This window comes from Saccopteryx leptura, chromosome 1, assembly GCF_036850995.1.
Source record: "Saccopteryx leptura isolate mSacLep1 chromosome 1, mSacLep1_pri_phased_curated, whole genome shotgun sequence".
Classification (NCBI taxonomy): Eukaryota; Metazoa; Chordata; class Mammalia; order Chiroptera; family Emballonuridae; genus Saccopteryx; species Saccopteryx leptura.
This window is the reverse complement of record NC_089503.1, coordinates 68980262-68998361: the sequence shown is the minus strand read 5'-3', so window position 1 is coordinate 68998361 and position 18100 is coordinate 68980262. Positions and strand designations below refer to the sequence as shown.

Genomic DNA, 18100 nt, shown 5'->3' with positions numbered 1-18100 from the left:
TAATTATCACTTTAAAATCTTAAATGGCTTTTTTTGTGTGACGGAGACAGAGACAGACAGGAAAGGAGAGAAATGAGAAGCATCAATTCTTCATTGTGGCACCTTAGTTGTTCATTGATTGCTTTCACATATGTGCCTTGTGGCCTGGGGATACAGCAGACCAAGTGATGCCTTGCTCAAGCTGGCGACCCTGGGATTTTGGACCTGGGTCCTCCACATCTCAGTCCAACGCTCTATCCACTGCGCCACCGCCTGGTCAGGCTTAAATGGCTTTTCTTAACTGGTGACATTAAACTGTTCTTTCTTATTTTCAGTTTTTCATAGCCATTTATATTTCCTCTCCATGAATCATCTATTAAAAGTCCTTCCTGGCAGGAATCAAGTGTTGTTCTTTTACTGTGCCTCAGTGGTTAGAATGGTGCTTTTCACCGGATGAAAATGGTGCCTCACGTTCCCGGAGCTTTGAAAACAAATAGGTAGGAAAATCTAGTAGGAAAGCCTAGTGGTAACTGGACACCTGTGAGAATAATTCAGCCACTAAAAATTGATTGTGTACTACTTTAAGATCTACAAAAAAATGTATTAGCCCCGCAACTACTATGTGTTATTTTCAGCATTTCACTATGCGGAGCAAAGTCTGGAGTAACTGAGGTCTGAACGGGATGAGTGGTGAATATTAGCTGTATCCTGGATACAGGAATTCAGTTTCCCTGAAGAGAAGGACTAAACCAAGTTCCTCCTCCTGTGCACCAGAGGGCGAAGCTGCAGGATGTAAAGCAGCAAGCATGAACAATTCTCTGGACTACATTCTCCAAAAGGTCTCAACGTCACTACCCACCCCCCAAAATGCTCAGCGGCCAAGGACTTCAAGTCCCAGGTTCCTCTATAGCTAAATGTGACACCATCTCCCACCGATCCAAACGCGCAATGGCCTCTGGCTATCCAGGGTTACTTTGCTGTTAGTTGTGTCTCACTGCCAGGAAGTAGGCGCTGAAAAGTTCACAGACAAGATCTCGCTTTCATAGGGCGGTAACGGCGTGCAGGGGCTGGGGAGGGGTGGCGGATGGAGCGAGGCCGCTCTGAACCATGCTAGCTCACTGTGGGTCCGTCTCCGAGGAGGCCCAGCTTCGCGGAACCGCAGTTCCAGTGGGAGGCGGGAGCGTACCGTGCAAGAGGTCAAAAACTACATTTCCCAGCATCCTCGCGGTGCCAGAACTACCTTGCCCGAAAGCCTGAGCGTCATTCATCCAGCCTTTCGCTTCCTCCCACACACCGGGGAAGTCGGAGGATATGTGGAGTCGCAGTGTTTGGCGGCTCCTGCGGTCTGAAAGCAGCGGGGGCTGCCAGGTCTTAGCGCCTCGCGGGCGTTTTTCGCCGGCCCTGCGGAGAGGTGAGGAAAGGCCTCGTGTCACTGAGGCCTGACGATGCTCGTGCCTGCTCCGGCGAGCGGGGCGGGAGGCGCCACGCCCTCCGGCCCATTCCTGGCGCCCGAGCCCCTGCTGCCCGGTCGGCCCCGAGAGGGCCAGGGCTGCGAGGGGTCTGCCTTCCTTCCCGAGAGCGGGCCTCTGACGGTCTGGGTCGCTCGCCTGGCTGCACCATAGACCCCCTCCAGGCTTTCTGAGCTCGTCTCCTTTGCTGTCCAGTGAGGCCGGTGAACCCCGCTCTCGTACATCTGTCAGGAGTTAGCGTAAGGTAACCGGGGTTTGGAGAGTCCTGATTTCTTCCGCGGTCAGTTCAGATTTAGGTGTTCTTTAGTCGCTGGTCTCGAGCTCAGATGTTTGGTAGACTGCAGCATACGTCAGGTCCGCTTTATTCTCGTGCTTTTCTGTACTCGGCAATCATCACGTAGTAGCCATTGAAAAGCATCAGAACATGAATGCTGGGACCCACCGGAGTTGAACTACTACTAGTTGGCACCCCTGTTAACAGTGCGTCCTGAAGGACATCTGACTTTTTTCTGAGAGAGGCTTTCAAAGTTTTCCCCGTTTAAGGTTGTCCAGAGAGGGCACTTGGTACGGATGCCAGCATTTTCTGTTCACCTTGACTCTTCAGTACCAGGTGAAATGAGCCGACCAGTACCCCTGTACTTTATGCTATTTTGCGCTTTGCTTCTTTTTACTCGCACAATAAAACGACGTTTGTTGATCCCCCATAAGGCAGCTGTTTGGCTGCCAGGGTACTTCTCAACGTCTTTGGTTATATATTTAGGTGTTTGGCATGCATACACATTAGGTGGCCTTTACAAAAAGGAGGTAACATTTTTTGAATCCTGGGAAATCACCCCAATTTCAATCCTATATGTGTAAACTTTTAGAGGTGTACTTTGTTTACATATTCAGTGAAAATATTAAGCGTTTTTTTAGAGAATGTTGAAGTACATATGATACTGGAAAGTACATCACCATGCTAAATGATGTCAAAATAATTGTTGAGTTACCCCTCTTGAGTCTGTTGGGTAAACCTTATGTGACTCCTTATTCTTTTTCATCATCTGAATTGAGTTTATGTTTAGATTTTTTAAAAACCATGTATTTCCTGACTACTAGCCTATCAAGTCAATGAAAACGTTATGTCTGTATTTGCTCATCATCCCCTATGCCTTAAAAATTGAGAATTTATTGAAATAGGACATATATTATTAAAAAGTGAAACTTTTCCTAGGGCCTTTGTGTTAACAGTAAATTCTCCTGCTTTTAAAGTCAAATTCATTGATTCAGCATTAAAACATTGCAACAACTTTTTGCTAAGCACTGTTCTAGGTATGAAAGATACAGAAACGAAAATCAGGGCCTCATGGAGTTTATATTCTGGCTCAGAGAGACAAACAGTAAAACAAACAAGATAATTTCATATTAGAACTGAGAGCTATATGGGAAATAAACAAACTGAATATATAAGAGTGGGAGTACAGAAGGCTACTTTGGATGGGGATATAGGTATAAAAAATTCTCAGCTCTCTAAAACTTCTGAGCAGAGGAGAGCTGGGCAGATTCTGTTCTCCAGCAATTAGAGACATGGCAGAGTGATATTCTGAGCTTTTGATGTACACGTAACAAACAAAACATTTCTGAATACTAAAAGAAAATATTTATTAAGTGTTTGCTACACCAAATAATGCTAGACACATTTTAATGAAAGAGTTGGGCTGAGAGGAGTCAATTATCTTGCCTGAAATTATAGAATTCCTAAGTAGAAGAGTAGGAACTGTATTATAAATAGATGGGGAAAATACTTTAGAAGCAAAAGTGTGATGCTTCCAGTAGTTACTACAAAAAATAAAAATATTGTTTTCTCTTTTCAGACTTCTTAACTACCACAACCAAGGAAAGCTATGATGCAAGGCCATTGGACATAACTCCTTTAGAGCAAAGGAAATTAACTTTTGATACCCATGCATTGGTTCAAGACTTGGAAACTAATGGTGAGAAACACGGGTATCTCTCAAAAGAATTAAATTAACACCAGTCATAATAAATTACCTAGTCGAGATAATATCACTGTCAGTAACAAGAGTCACTATTTAAATATAAGTGCCATCCATACAGTGGAATATTTTTCAGTCATAAAAATGCTATTGCTTGAATAAAAGATGAGAAATGCTCAAGGTAAATCATATAAAACTACATGTGTGGAATGATTCTAATTATGTAAAAAAGGGAAAAAAATCTATGGAGTTTCTAGGCTGATACTGAAGTCCATGTGGAAGTACAAGGACAGTGTTAGTGTTAGGTTGCCAAAGGAGGGATGCACAAGGCCTAATGAGTTTTATAAGAAATTTATTTATGCATCTGCAAACAGATAGGCGGAGACCCCAGTGGCGTCAGCAGCAAGAGGATAAAAAGCCTCATCCTATATAGGACTGAATTTGGCTGTGTTTCTTGCTGCAGGGGGAAAACTTCTGTTACCTATGGCAGTTCCACAATGGAGGAGGTGGTAGTGATTAATGACCAAGAATAGAATGTCCAGACAAGTGAAGGGGGGATAACTAACTGGCAGGATGTCTCATGGTTAGGCGGAGGTAAGATATCCATCAGGGTGCTCAGGTGGAGAGTTACGGGAACTGCCCTGGTGCTGGGTCACCTCAAGTTCCACCCGGCTTGTTGAGGCTTTTGGTAGGAGGCCCTGGACCCAAAGCTAACATTTAGGAACAGCAAGAAAGAACTAGCATACAAAATGACCAGATACCAAAACACATATGTAATAGCACAAGAAAAGAAAACTATAGAATGGGATTCAGACACATATATATGGATTTAGCAAGCAATAAAGAAGGCATTACAAATTAGGGAAAGGAAGAACTATTTAATAAATGAGTTATGATAACTGACTAGGTAGCCATTGGGAAAAATATATATGATCCCCTTACTGAAAAGTAAATTCTAGACTTTATATATAAATATATATGTAAATATATGTATAAAAGTTTAGTGTAATAATTGAAAAACTAAAAATTGAGCAAGACAGTAATCAAAAGCAATGAAAGTAAAGGTAGACAGATGTGACTACAAAAATATTTAAATATATATCTCAAAGAATATCATCCATAAAGTTAAAATTGTTAGCAACATACATGACAAATGAGCCTGCTGCTCTAATATACGAAAAGTTCATGTGAATAAGAAAAAGTTCAGATATTTTATAGGAAAATGGGCAAAAGCTATGAACAAACAGCTCACAGAAAAGTAAATATCAATAACCAATAAATATATGTAAAGATGCCTGACAAAAAATGCAAATTTAAGTACCAATTAAAATAATGTAGTACCATTTTTATGACAATTATACATTCAAAAATAGTGTTCACATAGATTGGGGAACTGGATCAGTGGGAATTAAAACTGTCGAGTGCTTTTGGAGAGTAATTTAGCATAATCTGTCAAATTTTTAATTATAACTACTTTTTAAAAGAGTATAACAATTTATAGGGAAAATATTTTCAACTGTCTATTCTGATAAGAATATACAACTTTTAAAAAATATAAATACCTATTTGCTGCCTACAGGATTTGACAAAACACAAGCAGAGACCATTGTATCAGCATTAACCACTTTATCAAATGTCAGCTTGGACAGTATCTATAAGGAGATGGTCACTCAAGCTCAACAGGTAATATTTTCATTTTTATCACTTCTTAACACATTAGACAATCTTTCATAACTGCATGCCTGTCTACCCACTGACCTCTCAGACATACCTACATCTTCCTTATTGTTCTCTCTAAGAAGAGCAAAGCAAAAAACCCTTTAGTAAAGTCATATCTAAAGGGATTGAAGAGTTAGTATAGTCCAGAATTATGGTAACACATTGTGAGATAATTATTGGTATTGATCGACTTACAACCCATGCAAATTACAACCATTCGACTTTATGACCACAATCGCTAGCCACGACTGCTCTGCGTCTGGCAGCTCAAGCGTTGCCCGGCTGGGCGCACGACAGTGCTGACCAGCTTCCAACAGCACTACCATCTTCGCGTGCACCATTTCAACTGTTATCCCAGACTCGGTACAGCAATTTGTGTTTTGTGTCTTGGATATTTTTCATCAAACCCTTCCCAAGATGTCTACCAAGAGGAAATTGTCTTTGTCTTTGACTTAAAGATTTTTATAACATCATTTCACAGTACTGTACATATAGCCTACTCAACTTACAACCAAATCGTGTTACAACCAGTCTGTCGGAATCAATCGTGGTCGTAAGACGAGCACTAGCTGTATATTACTTGAATTGTGAGATGGTAGATCATTAGTGATACAGCGTTTTCCCTGTTGAAAGCCCACCACAGTAGAATATAAAAATATTTACTACAGTCATGTGTATATTCTGCTTAATTTTCACAAACTTAGAAGGTTGGAAGGGACTTACATGGCTGGGAAGGACTTCATAAATCAGCTGGTTAAGATGCTTTAATATGCAGTCCTTTCCTTCAAATAGTGTCATTTAACTAAAAAGTTAAAATGTGAGAGGCACAACATTGGGTACTTTCCAACATTGATTTAACCTCTTTAACAACCTTGAAATGTCAGTAGAATTATTCTCTTTGCCACTGAAGAGATGATCAGAGAGCTTAGCTTGAGTAATTTGCAAGAGCTATCATTGTTGTGCTGTGAACAAAAGCAATGATTTTATTTTATTTTATTTTTTTATTTTTTTGTATTTTTCCAAAGTGAGAAGCAGGGGAGAGGCAGACAGATAGACTCCTGCATGTGCCCAACTGGGATCCACCCAGTATGCCCACCAGGGGGCAATGCTTGGCCCCTCTGAGGCGTTGCTCTGCTGCAATCGGAGCCATTCTAGCACCTGACGCAGAGGCCATGGAGCCATCCTCAGCACCCAGGCCAACTTTGCTCCAATGGAGCTTTGGCTGCGGGAAGGGAAAAGAGATAGAGGGAAAGGAGAGGGGAAAAGGTGGAGAAGCTGATGGGCACTTCTTTGTGCCCTGGCCAAGAATCAAGCCCAGGACTTCCACACACCAGGCTGACACTCCACTGCTGAGCCAACTGGCTTGGGCCCAAAAGCAATGATTTTATATAAAGAATAGAATAAGTTCAGTGATTTTAACTGCAATAATTCATAGTTTGTCATCATGAATTAATTCACTAAATTTAAGAATCTTCTTATGGTTATATTTTTTAATTTTTCAAATTTAGGCTTCCTTCCTTAGATAAATATTTTACAGCAGAGAGAAATCAGGGTTTCTTTCTTATGTAAAATAAGAAGCTCTTGCATAAAATTTCATTACATTAAAAGCTGTGAAAGGTCAAAAGCTTTTTACAGATTTTTAAGGACAATTTCCAATTAGATATTTAGAATTAAAACTACTCAACCCTTGGATTTAACTTATCTGTAAATTTGTGTGCACTTATTTTACCTTATTCAGAGATATAACAGACTACTAAATCCATTAAAGAAAAAACAAGTCATTTAATTCTCCTAAATCTCTGAACTATCTTAAAAGAGCTAATGGAGCTACTGACATTTTTAATAAAGTAATATACTTTCTTTTGTGTGTGTGACAGAGAGAGACAGAGAGGGACAGAGAGGGACAGACAGACTGGAAGGGAGAGATATGAGAAGCATCGATTCTTCATTGCGGCACCTTAGTTCACTGACAGCTTTCTCATGTGCCTTGCCTGAGGGCTACAGCAGAGCGAGTGACCCCTTGCTCAAGACAGCGACGTTAGACCTTAGGCTCAAGCTGGTAAGCCTGTGCTCAAGCCAGATGAGCCTGTGCTCGAGACGGTGACCTCAGGGTTTCGAACTTGGGTCCTCTGATCCTCTGTGTCCCAGTCTGACACTCTATCCACTGCACGACCGCCTGGTCAGGCTAAAGTAACATACTCTTAAATAAGATTTTTAAGTCTACCTATTATATAGTAGATTAAAACTGGTTTGAAAAATGTTTATACTGCTAGGACCATTTAATTATATATTCAAAATGCAGGACTGCATTTTTGATTTTTTTATTACTGGTGTGTGAAATTAAAATCCCATTCCTTCCTTGAGCCTGATTTCCTTGCTGACACCACCTCGAGGACAGAATAACTCATAAAGATGTCATGAAAGATGGGGCTGAGGCTCAGGACCATCAGACAAACAAGGTTCATATTTTATCCCTTCAGTAAGGGCCACATTAAGTCTACTCAATCTGAGAATACAGTTACATCCTGAATTCATTTATAATCTGAGTTACAGTCATATTCTCTGATGGTTCCATAACTGTTACAATGATCACACTTTTAATACATTTGACTACTTAATACTGGATTATACATTTCCATTTAGAGTTGCTGAAGATGGACATCTGTGTTGTTTTGTAGGCCTTTTTGAGTCACAAACTATTTAAAGGTGGAAATGGAGATAAAAAGGCTATAAGGGTCACAGTACAGCTCCTTATTCTTGGATTCAGACTCCACAATAAATCTATAATTACATTTTCAACTATTCTTACATAACTTCAGTAAAATTTTATTAATATATATAATTTAAATAAATAAAACATATTTAATGTTTAGAACTCCTTCATAGAGACATTTTGGGAGAAGGGGACTAACACAGCCCATAGAACCACTTCTATATGACTGCTGAACTAATTCTCATGAATATTTCAAGCAGAACTACATAAAGGAAAATAAACCCATATCCCCAATAATATACAGTAGGTGAGTGTTAGGGAAGGCATAAGACTAGGGGATGTCTATTGTATGCAGTAAAAAAATAATTTTTTATGATAGTATTAATATTTAAGGCAAAACTTCTCCACATCAAAACATTGGAGTTAAACTGTCCTGCTTTGGCCATTACATCCCTGTCTCTGGTAAATTTATAATAGAAAATCATGTGCCAAATATTATTTTAAGCACTTGATGTGTACTATGTCATTTCTCCAAACAACTCTTCAAGGCATAGTTACTGTTACTATTTCCATTTTACTCATGAGGAAGTCAAAGAAGTTAAATAACTTGCCCAGAGTCTCAAAGTAAATGGCAACGTTTGAATTCAAAGCCAGGCAGCATGACCCAGAACTCAAATTTTTTTAACATCTACTCCATATGATAGTACCATCTGCGAACTATTATTGGATAATGTGCATTCTAGATAGACCCTTTGAAGACTGAATCAGTTTTTGGTCATGCCTCTGGACCTGTTAAAATCTCTGTTTTCTAAAAGTCAAGTCAGTTTTGAAATAGTCTTTCTTGCCCATATTGGTCAGTGAAGGACTGTAATTCCAATAATGTACTCCTTGCCACAAACTGTGACCAAAGAAAAGGGGAGGGAAGAGTTCCACTAGTGATCCTGTTCTTGTTTATATATCATGTTATAGATGGTGCTTTTCATGGCTACATCCTCATCTGCTTTTCTTTTTGGTAAATTGGGAGAACTAATGAATCAACAAGCCACTCACATTTAAGAAATTTAATGTGGGCCCTGGCCAGTTGGCTCACTGGTAGTGGTAGAATATTAGCCAGGCGTGTGGATGTCCTGGGTTCAATTTCCAGTCAGAGCACAGAGGAGAAGTGACCATCTGCTTCTCCACCCCTCACCATTCCCTTTCTCTCTCTCTCTCTCTCTCTCTCTCTCTCTCTCTCTCTCCCTCTTCTCTCTAAAAATGAATAAATAAAAATCTTAAAAAATATTAATGTGGGCCCTGGCCGGTTGGCTCAGCGGTAGAGCGTCGGCCTGGCGTGCGGGGGACCCGGGTTCGATTCCCAGCCAGGGCACATAGGAGAAGCGCCCATCTGCTTCTCCACCCCCGCCCCCTCCTTCCTCTCTGTCTCTCTCTTCCCCTCCCGCAGCCGAGGCTCCATTGGAGCAAAGATGGCCCGGGCGCTGGGGATGGCTCCTTGGCCTCTGCCCCAGGCGCTAGAGTGGCTCTGGTCGCGGCAGAGCGACGCCCCGGAGGGGCAGAGCGTTGCCCCCTGGTGGGCAGAGCGTCGCCCCTGGTGGGCGTGCCGGGTGGATCCCGGTCGGGCGCATGCGGGAGTCTGTCTGACTGTCTCTCCCCGTTTCCAGCTTCAGAAAAATACAAAAAAAAAAAAAAAAAAAAAAGTAAAAAAAAAAAATATTAATGTGAAATTTTTATTTTTTTTAAGGCTGCCTTAAATCATTTCTACAAAAATGTCCCTCCCTAACAAAGAAAAAGCTTATAAATCTATCAGATAGGGGCCACTTTTCTTTCACATGTTCTTTGTAGTACCAAATATAGCAAAGTTACATAGGAATGTATTTATTTATTTTGTGTATGTATTTATGTTAATTTATTCATGGTGCCACTAGGGATGGGAAAACTGGCTTAAAGGTTTAGCAAAATCAACTATTTAAGGAGCTGAAAATGGAGTGACATCAGAGAAATGGCACCGTGAGGGGTGCTTCCAATATCTCCCCTTGAAATTTCAACAAATTCAACAACTAAAGACAGAAAAAAATCTCAGGAGCACCTGAAATATACACACACCAGACAAAGGTATGATTGGGTGAAAAGGTGGCTGAATATATAATCCACTCTGAAGGAAATAAGACGGAGAACAGTATTCCGCTTTCCTCACTGATCTGAGGAAGGGCCACTTTCGTCGGGAACCAAGAGAAACAGAGGATCTGGGGCAGAGGGAAGAAGCTGGGATAGGATGGATGATCAAGCAGAGGAGAGAGTGTGCCGGCTCAGCCTGAGATCGTGGACACAGGGCTAGCACAGGTGGCAGACTCCGATGGAGGTGGCTGGAGCAGGTTGTCTGCAGAATCCGGTGCCAGAACGGCTTTGTGCACTCCCGGGTCTGCGATCACTGCTGGTATGCAAATAGCTCCACCTGGCGCCTCTGGTATGGGTGCACACGCTCACTGGCCAAAGGGCTAAGCCCGAGATTATCAGCGGTGGGTGGTAGCCAGCGTTTCTGTGTAATCCTGGCTCCCAGACCAATAGCATAGAAAGTGTACAAGGTCGAGATCCCTAGGCCTGGATCTGTCTGGGCGGGGTGCCTCCACAAGCCTATACAGGTCTCAAAGTGCATTCCTGCATTTTTAGCACTGACTGAGATCACAGGCGTGTGTCTAAGTGGGCAGGAGCAGACCTCCGTGCCCACTGCGGAAGTTGTAGGGGCTGGGCATGCATGTGGCTTGCTGCGGGCTACCAAACGGCACAAGGGAGAAGCCTATGGAGATTAGACTCACGAAGCGCTGAGGCGTACTAGACATGCCCAGTGGCCCTTAAAAAGGCGCCTGAGTGGCGCAGTGGATAAAGCGTCAACCTGGAAACGCTGAGGTTGCCGGTTCAAAACCCTGGGCTTGCCTGGTCAAGGCACATATGGGAGTTGATGCTTTCTGCTCCTCCCCCCTTCTCTCTCTCTCTCTCTCTCTCTCTCTCTCCCCCCCCCTCTATAATGAATAAATAAAATCTTTAAAAAAAAAAAAAAAAAAAAAGAATAGCCCTGGCCAGTTGGCTCAGCAGTAGAGCATTGGCCTAGCGTGCGGAGGACCCGGGTTCGATTCCCGGCCAGGGCACACAGGAGAAGCACCCATTTGCTTCTCCACCCCTCCGCCGTGCTTTCCTCTCTGTCTCTCTCTTCCCCTCCCGCAGCCAAGGCTCCATTGGAGCAAAGATGGCCCGGGCGCTGGGGATGGCTCTGTGGCCTCTGCCCCAGGCGCTAGAGTGGCTCTGGTCGCAACATGGCGACGCCCAGGATGGGCAGAGCATCGCCCCCTGGTGGGCAGAGCGTCGCCCCTGGTGGGCGTGCTGGGTGGATCCCGGTCGGGCGCATGCGGGAGTCTGTCTGACTGTCTCTCCCTGTTTCCAGCTTCAGAAAAAAAAAAATAAATAAATAAAATAAAAAAAAATAAAAAGGCGCCTGATCTGCAATCAGCTCCCAATCCACAGCACACTGAGACATGCTAGACCTGTCTGCCAGCCCTTAGACAGGCACCAGACCTGCAATCCGCTCCCTGCCCTGCCCGCTTTCACTGGCGGCTCTGGTAGGCACAGCCTTACCCAGAACTGTGCTTTGAGCAGTACTGGAGGAAGGACTTAGCTGCTCTTAGAGCAACTCTTGCTCTGCAAGCAGTGGCTGTGGGGGACCTCACAGCTAAGTCCCCAGGCTGCTAGCTCAGGAGGGAGAGACTTGGGGAGAGGCACCTAGAAATCTAACTGAGTCTCCCATTGTTAGAGCCTCCAAACCCTAACAAGCTCCACCTACCAACAGGACTGAGGCCCAGCCTACCTCATTGCCATAGCGACACAACAGCAAATTTCTGCTCAAGAGCCCCACAGGGGGAAAAACCAGTAGTACATTGCCACCTGCCAAAAAAAAAAAAGAAGCTACCTCTCAAAACAAGGAAAAAGTTACATTTTTTGTGGTTTTTTTCTTTTTTTTTTCCACTCTGGTCATTTTATCTTCTTTTCATTTTATTCTTTCCTTTTCCTTTTAAACTTCATTATCCATAGTTGTTACATTTTTCATTCTTGTTCTTTTTATGAGGGTTACATTTAAAAAACCTTAACTTCTTTTTCTATTTCTCTCATTCGATCATCATTTATCAACAAATTATTTCCTTTTGGATTCATATTTTTCTTTGTGGCATTTTGCATGTTTTGACTTCTTCTATCTCTTTGTCATTTTCCCTCAGTTCTGGCTTCCTGTTCTCTGTAGTTTTTGTTCCACTTATCATAATAGAATTTTCATTTTTTCACTGTATCTTTTCAATTTTTATTTTATTTTTTAATTATCTTATTAGTGTTATTAATACCACTCTCAAATGACATTAAGGAAAAAGAAATTAAATATCATGGATACAAAAGATAGAGATGTAGGTCAGATAGATGATGATAAATCTCTAGAAAACTATTTCAATTGCTTAGAAACCTTGGAGTTAAATGACAGAAAATTAAAAATTGAAGTCCTAAAAATACTTAGGGAAGTGCAAGAAAGCACGGAAAGGCAATTTAGAGAGCTCCAAAAAACAATTCAATGAGCAAAAAGAATACATCACCAAGGAAATTAAAACTATAAAAAGGAACCAAACAAATGAAAAACTCAATACATGAACTGAAAAATGATGTAATAAAGTTTAGCTAATAGAATAGTCCAGATAGAGGAGAGAATTTGTGACATAGAAGACAGGTAACTAGAGACACTACAGAGGTTAGAGGAGAGATACTCACGAATTTAAAAAAATGAGAAAGCCCTACAGGAATTGTCTGACTCCATCAGAAAGAGCAATATAAGAATAATGGGTATATCAGGAGAAGAGAGAGAAAATGGAATGGAGAACATATTCAAATAATAGATGAGAACTTCTCAAGCCTGTGGAAAGAATTAGAGCAGGGGTCCCCAAACTACGGCCCGCGGGCCACATGCGGCCCCCTGAAGCCATTTATCCGGCCCCCACCGCACTTCTGGAAGGGGCAACTGTTTCATTGGTGGTCAGTGAGAGGAGCATAGTTCCCATTGAAATACTGGTCAGTTTGTTGATTTAAATTTACTTGTTCTTTATTTTAAATATTGTATTGATATTTGTTCCCGTTTTGTTTTTTTACTTAAAAATAAGATATGTGCAGTGTGCATAGGGATTTGTTCATAGTTTTTTTTATACTCCGGCCCTCCAACAGTCTGAGGGACAGAGAACTGGCCCCCTATGTAAAAAGTTTGGGGACCCCTGAATTAGAGCCTCGAATCCAAGAAGCAAAGGAACACCGAGTTACCTTAACCCAAACAGACCAACTCCAAGACACATCATAATGAAATTATCATAAACCAATGATAAAAAATCTTCAAGGCAGCCAGTGAAAAGAAGAATACAACATATAAAAGAAGGCCCATTAGGCTATCATCAGATTTCTCAGCAGAAACTCTACAAGCCAGAAGAGAGTGGACCCCAATTTTTAAAGTACTGAAAGCGAGGAACTTCCAGCGAAGAATGCTATATCCATCAAAGCTATTCTTCAAATACAAAGGGGAAATAAAAGCATTCACAGATACAGAAAAGATGAGGGAATTTATCACCAGATAATCCCCACTTCAGGAAATACTAAAGGGGGTTATCTGACCAGATACAAAGAACAAAAAAAAAACAGAATTACAAGTAAAAGTTCCAACAAGATCACAATAAAGACAAGATTAATCTGTGACAACAAAAATAAGAGAGAGGAGAGGACAAAATTAACAGTAGCAAAGGAGAAAGGAATGCAGAAGCACTCATGAGATAATAAACTACAATGAATATGATATATATCCTTTTTATTACCTAATGGTAACCACCCCTGAAAAAAACACTACAGAAACACATGGCTTAATAAAAGAAGAAACAGAGGAAAGAAGTACGGAATACAACCAAACAAAAGCAAATGACACAAAAACAAAAGAAGAACCAAACAAGAGCTATCAGAAAGCAATATATAAAATGGCAATAGGAAACTCTCAAGTGTCAATAATTACATTAAATGTAAATGGATTGGACTCACCAATAAAAAGACACTGAGTAGCAGAGTGGACCAAAAAAGAAAATCCAACTGTATGCTGCCTTCAAGAAACACATCTAAGCTACAAGGATAAAAACAAATTCAAAGTGAAAGGTTGGAGAACGATTCTCCAAGCAAATAACATCCAAAGAAAAGCAGGTGTAGCCATACTCATATCTAACAATGTCAACAAGACAGCAAAGGTAATCAAAGATGGTCATTTCATAATGATAAAGGGGACATTGAATCAAAAAGACATAACACTTCTTAATATGTCATCTATATGCACCAAAGGAGCACCAAAGTATATAAGACATCTACTAACTGATCTAAAAATAAAAGCCAACAAAAATACAGTCATACTTGGAAACTTTAATACACTGCTGACGGCTCTAGATCATTCATCCAAACAGAAAATTAATAAAGAAATACGGACCTTAAATGAAACACTAGAACAACTGGATATGATAGACATCTACAGGACACTTCATCCCCAAATGCCAGTGTATACATTTTTCTCCAGTGTACATGGAACATTCTCAAGAATTGACCAGCCTGACCTGTGGTGGCGCAGTGGATAAAGCGTCGACCTGGAAATGCTGAGGTCACCGGTTCGAAACCCTGGGCTTGCCTGGTCAAGGCACATATGGGAGTTGATGCTTCCAGCTCCTCCCCATCTCTCTCTCCTCTCTCTCTCTGCCCCTTTCTCTCTCCTCTTTAAAATGAATAAATAAAATAAAAATTAAAAAAAAAAAAAAAAGAATTGACCATATGTTGGGCCACAAAACTAACATCAACAAATTCAGAAAGATTGAAATTATACTGAGCATATTCTCTGACTATAAAGCTTTGAAATTCGAATTCAACTACAAAAAAGAAGTAAACTACCCCCCCCAAAAAATGTGGAAATTAGCCTAACCAGGTGGTGGTGCAGTGGATAGAGCGTTGGATTGGGATGCGGAGGACCCAGGTTCGAGACCCCGAGGTTGCCAGCTTGAGCGCAGGCTCATCTGGCTTGAGCAAAAGCTCACCAGCTTGGAACCAAGGTCGCTGGCTCGAGCAAGGGGTTACTTAGTCTGCTGAAGGCCCACGGTTGAGGCACATGAGAGAGAGCAATCAATGAACAACTAAAGTGTCGCAACAAAAAACTAGTGATTGATGCTTCTCATCTCTCTCCGTTCCTGTCTGTCTGTACCTCTCTCTCTCTCTCTCTCTCTCTCTCTCTCTGTCACTATAAAAAATAAAAAATAAAATTTTTTAAAAAATGTGGAAATTAAACAGCATACTTTTAGAAAATGAGTGGGTAAAAGAAGAAATAAAAGCAGAGATCAAAAGATACATACAGACAAACGAAAATGACAATACGGTATATCAGAATCTGGGATGCAGCAAAAGCAGTAATAAGAGGGAAGTTCATTATCACTACAGGCTTATATGAACAAATAAAAGAGAGCCCAAGTAAACAACTTAATATCACATCTTAATGAACTAGAAAAAGAATAATAAAGGCAACCCCAAACCAGAAGAATAGAAATATTAAAAATCAGAGCAGAAATAAATGAAATAGAGAACAGGAAAACTATAGAAAAAAATCAATAAAACAAGGAGCTGGTTCTTTGAAAAGATCAACAAAATTGACAAACCCTTGGCAAGACTCACTAAAGAAAAAAGAGAAAGGACTCATATAAACAAAATCCAAAATGAAAGAGGAGAAATCACCATATAGATATCATAGATATACAAAAAATTATCCTAGAATACTATGAAAAACTATATGCCACCAAATTTAACAATCTAGATGAAATGGATAAATTCCTAGAACAATACAACATTCCTAGACTGAGTCATGAAGTAGATAGCCTAAACAGACCCATAAGCAGGGAGGAAATAAAAACAATTATCAAAAACCTCCCAAAAAATAAAAGTCCAGGGCCAGACAGCTATACCAGTGAATTCTATCAAACACTCAAAGAAGACTTGGTTCCTATTCTGCTTAAAGTCTTCCAGAAAATTGAAGAAGAAGCAATACTTCCAAACACATTTTATGAGGCCAGTATAACTCTCATACCAAAACCTGGCAAGGACAACACAAAAAAAGAAAACTACAGAAAAACTAATGAATACAAATGCTAAAATCCTAAACAAAGTACTAGCAAATTGAATATAACAACACATTAAAAAATAATTCATCATGATCAGGTGGGATTCATCCCGGAATCACAATGATGGTTCAACGTATGTAAAACAGTTAACATAATATACCATATCAACAAAACAAAGAACAAAAACCATATGATCCTATCAATAGATGCAGAAAAGGCATTCGATAAAGTACAACATCATTTTATGTTTACAACACTCAACAAAATGGGTATAGAAAGAAAATATCTCAACATAATAAAGGCCATTTATGATAACCATCAGCCAACATCATATTAAATGGCAAAAAACTGAAGGCTTTTCCTCTAAAATCAGGAACAAGACAAGGCTGCCTACTCTCTCCACTCTTATTTAACATAGTGCTGGAAGTTCTAGCCAGAGCAATCAGAGAAGAGAAAGAAATAAAAGGCATTTGTATTGGGAAAGAAGAAGTAAAGGTTTCACTTTTTGCAGATGATATGATACTATACATCAAAATCCCCAAAGACTCCACAAAAAGACTATTAGAAACAATAAACCAATACAGTAAGGTCACAGGACATAAAATTAATATATAGAAGTCTATTGCCTTCCTATATGCCAACAATGAAACATCAGAAAATGAACTCAAAAAAATAATCCATTTTATGGTTGCAACAAAAAATAAATACCTAGGAATAAACATAACAGAATGTAAAGGACCTATATAATGAAAACTACAAAGCATTGTTAAGGGAAATGGAAAAAGACACAATGAAATGGAAAAATATTCCTTGTTCTTGGATAGGAAGAATAAATATAGTCAAAATCACCATATTACCCAAAGCAATATATAAATTTAATGCAGTTCCCATCAAATTACATCATTTTTTTTAAAAATGGAACAAAAAAAATCATCAGGTTTATACAGAACTATAAAAAACCTCAAACAGCCAAAGTAATCCTAAGGAAAAAGAACAAAGCTGGGGGCATTACAACTGACTTCAAACTATATTATAGAGCCATGACAATCAAAACAGCATGGTATTGGCAGAAAAATAGACACTCAGACCAATGGAACAGAATAGAAAGCCCAGAAATAAAACCACATATATATGGTCAAATCATCTGATGAGCCAAAAACACAATGGAGAAAAGAAAACTCTTCAATAAATGGTGCTGGGAAAACTGGAGAGCCACATGCAAAAGAATGAAACTCAACTACAATTTGTCTCCTTGTACCAAAATTAATTCAAAATGGATCAAAGACCTAAATATAAGACCCGAAACAATAAGTTAATATAAGAAAACATAGGTACTAAACTCATGGACCTTGGCTATAAAGAACACTTTATGAATTTGACTCCAAAGGCAAGGGAAGTGAAGGCAAAGATAAATGAATGGGACTACATCAGACTAAGAAGCTTCTGCACAGCAAAAGAAACTGACAACAAAACAAACAGCCAGCTAAAGGGGAGATGATATTTTCAAACAACAGCTCAGATAAGGGCCTAATATCCAAAATATACGAAGAACTTACAAAACTCAACAACAAACAAGCAAACAGTCCAATAAAAAAATGGGAAGAGGACATGATCAGACACTTCTCCCAGGAAGCAATACAAGTGGCCAATAGATATATGAAAAGATGCTCATTTTCACTAGCTATTAGAGAAATGTAAATCAAAACTACAATGAGATAACCACCTCACACCTGTTAGATTAGCTATTATCAACGAGACAGGTAATAACAAGTACTGGAGAGGCCGTGGAGAAAAAGGAACCCTTATTCACTGTGGGTGGGAATGCAAAGTAGTACAACCATATGGAAGAAAGTATGGTGGTTCCTCAAAAAATTAAGAATAGAACTACCATATGACCCAGCAATCCCTCTACTGGGTATATGCCCCCAAAACTCAAAAACACTGATACGTAAAGACACATGCAGCCCCATGTTCATCGCAGCACTGTTCATAGTGGCCAAGACATGGAAACAACCGAAAAGCTCTTCAATAGATGATTGGATAAAGAAGATG

The 18100-nt window shown here is 40.2% G+C and overlaps 1 protein-coding gene across 4 annotated transcripts in view; it reads left to right on the top strand.

Moving 5' to 3' along the window:
* Nucleotides 1-921: 921 nt before the first annotated feature.
* Nucleotides 922-18100, top strand: part of CCDC90B (coiled-coil domain containing 90B) — a 29062-nt gene continuing 11883 nt past the window's right edge. For 2 of the 4 annotated variants that reach the window (XM_066369694.1, XM_066369685.1), the window contains exons 1-3: nt 1185-1390; nt 3302-3421; nt 5004-5107. In XM_066369694.1, the coding sequence (XP_066225791.1) occupies nt 1291-1390; nt 3302-3421; nt 5004-5107 (324 nt within the window). In that variant the 5' untranslated portion in view covers nt 1185-1290. The other 2 variants (XM_066369698.1, XM_066369707.1) reach the window with 2 other exon arrangements.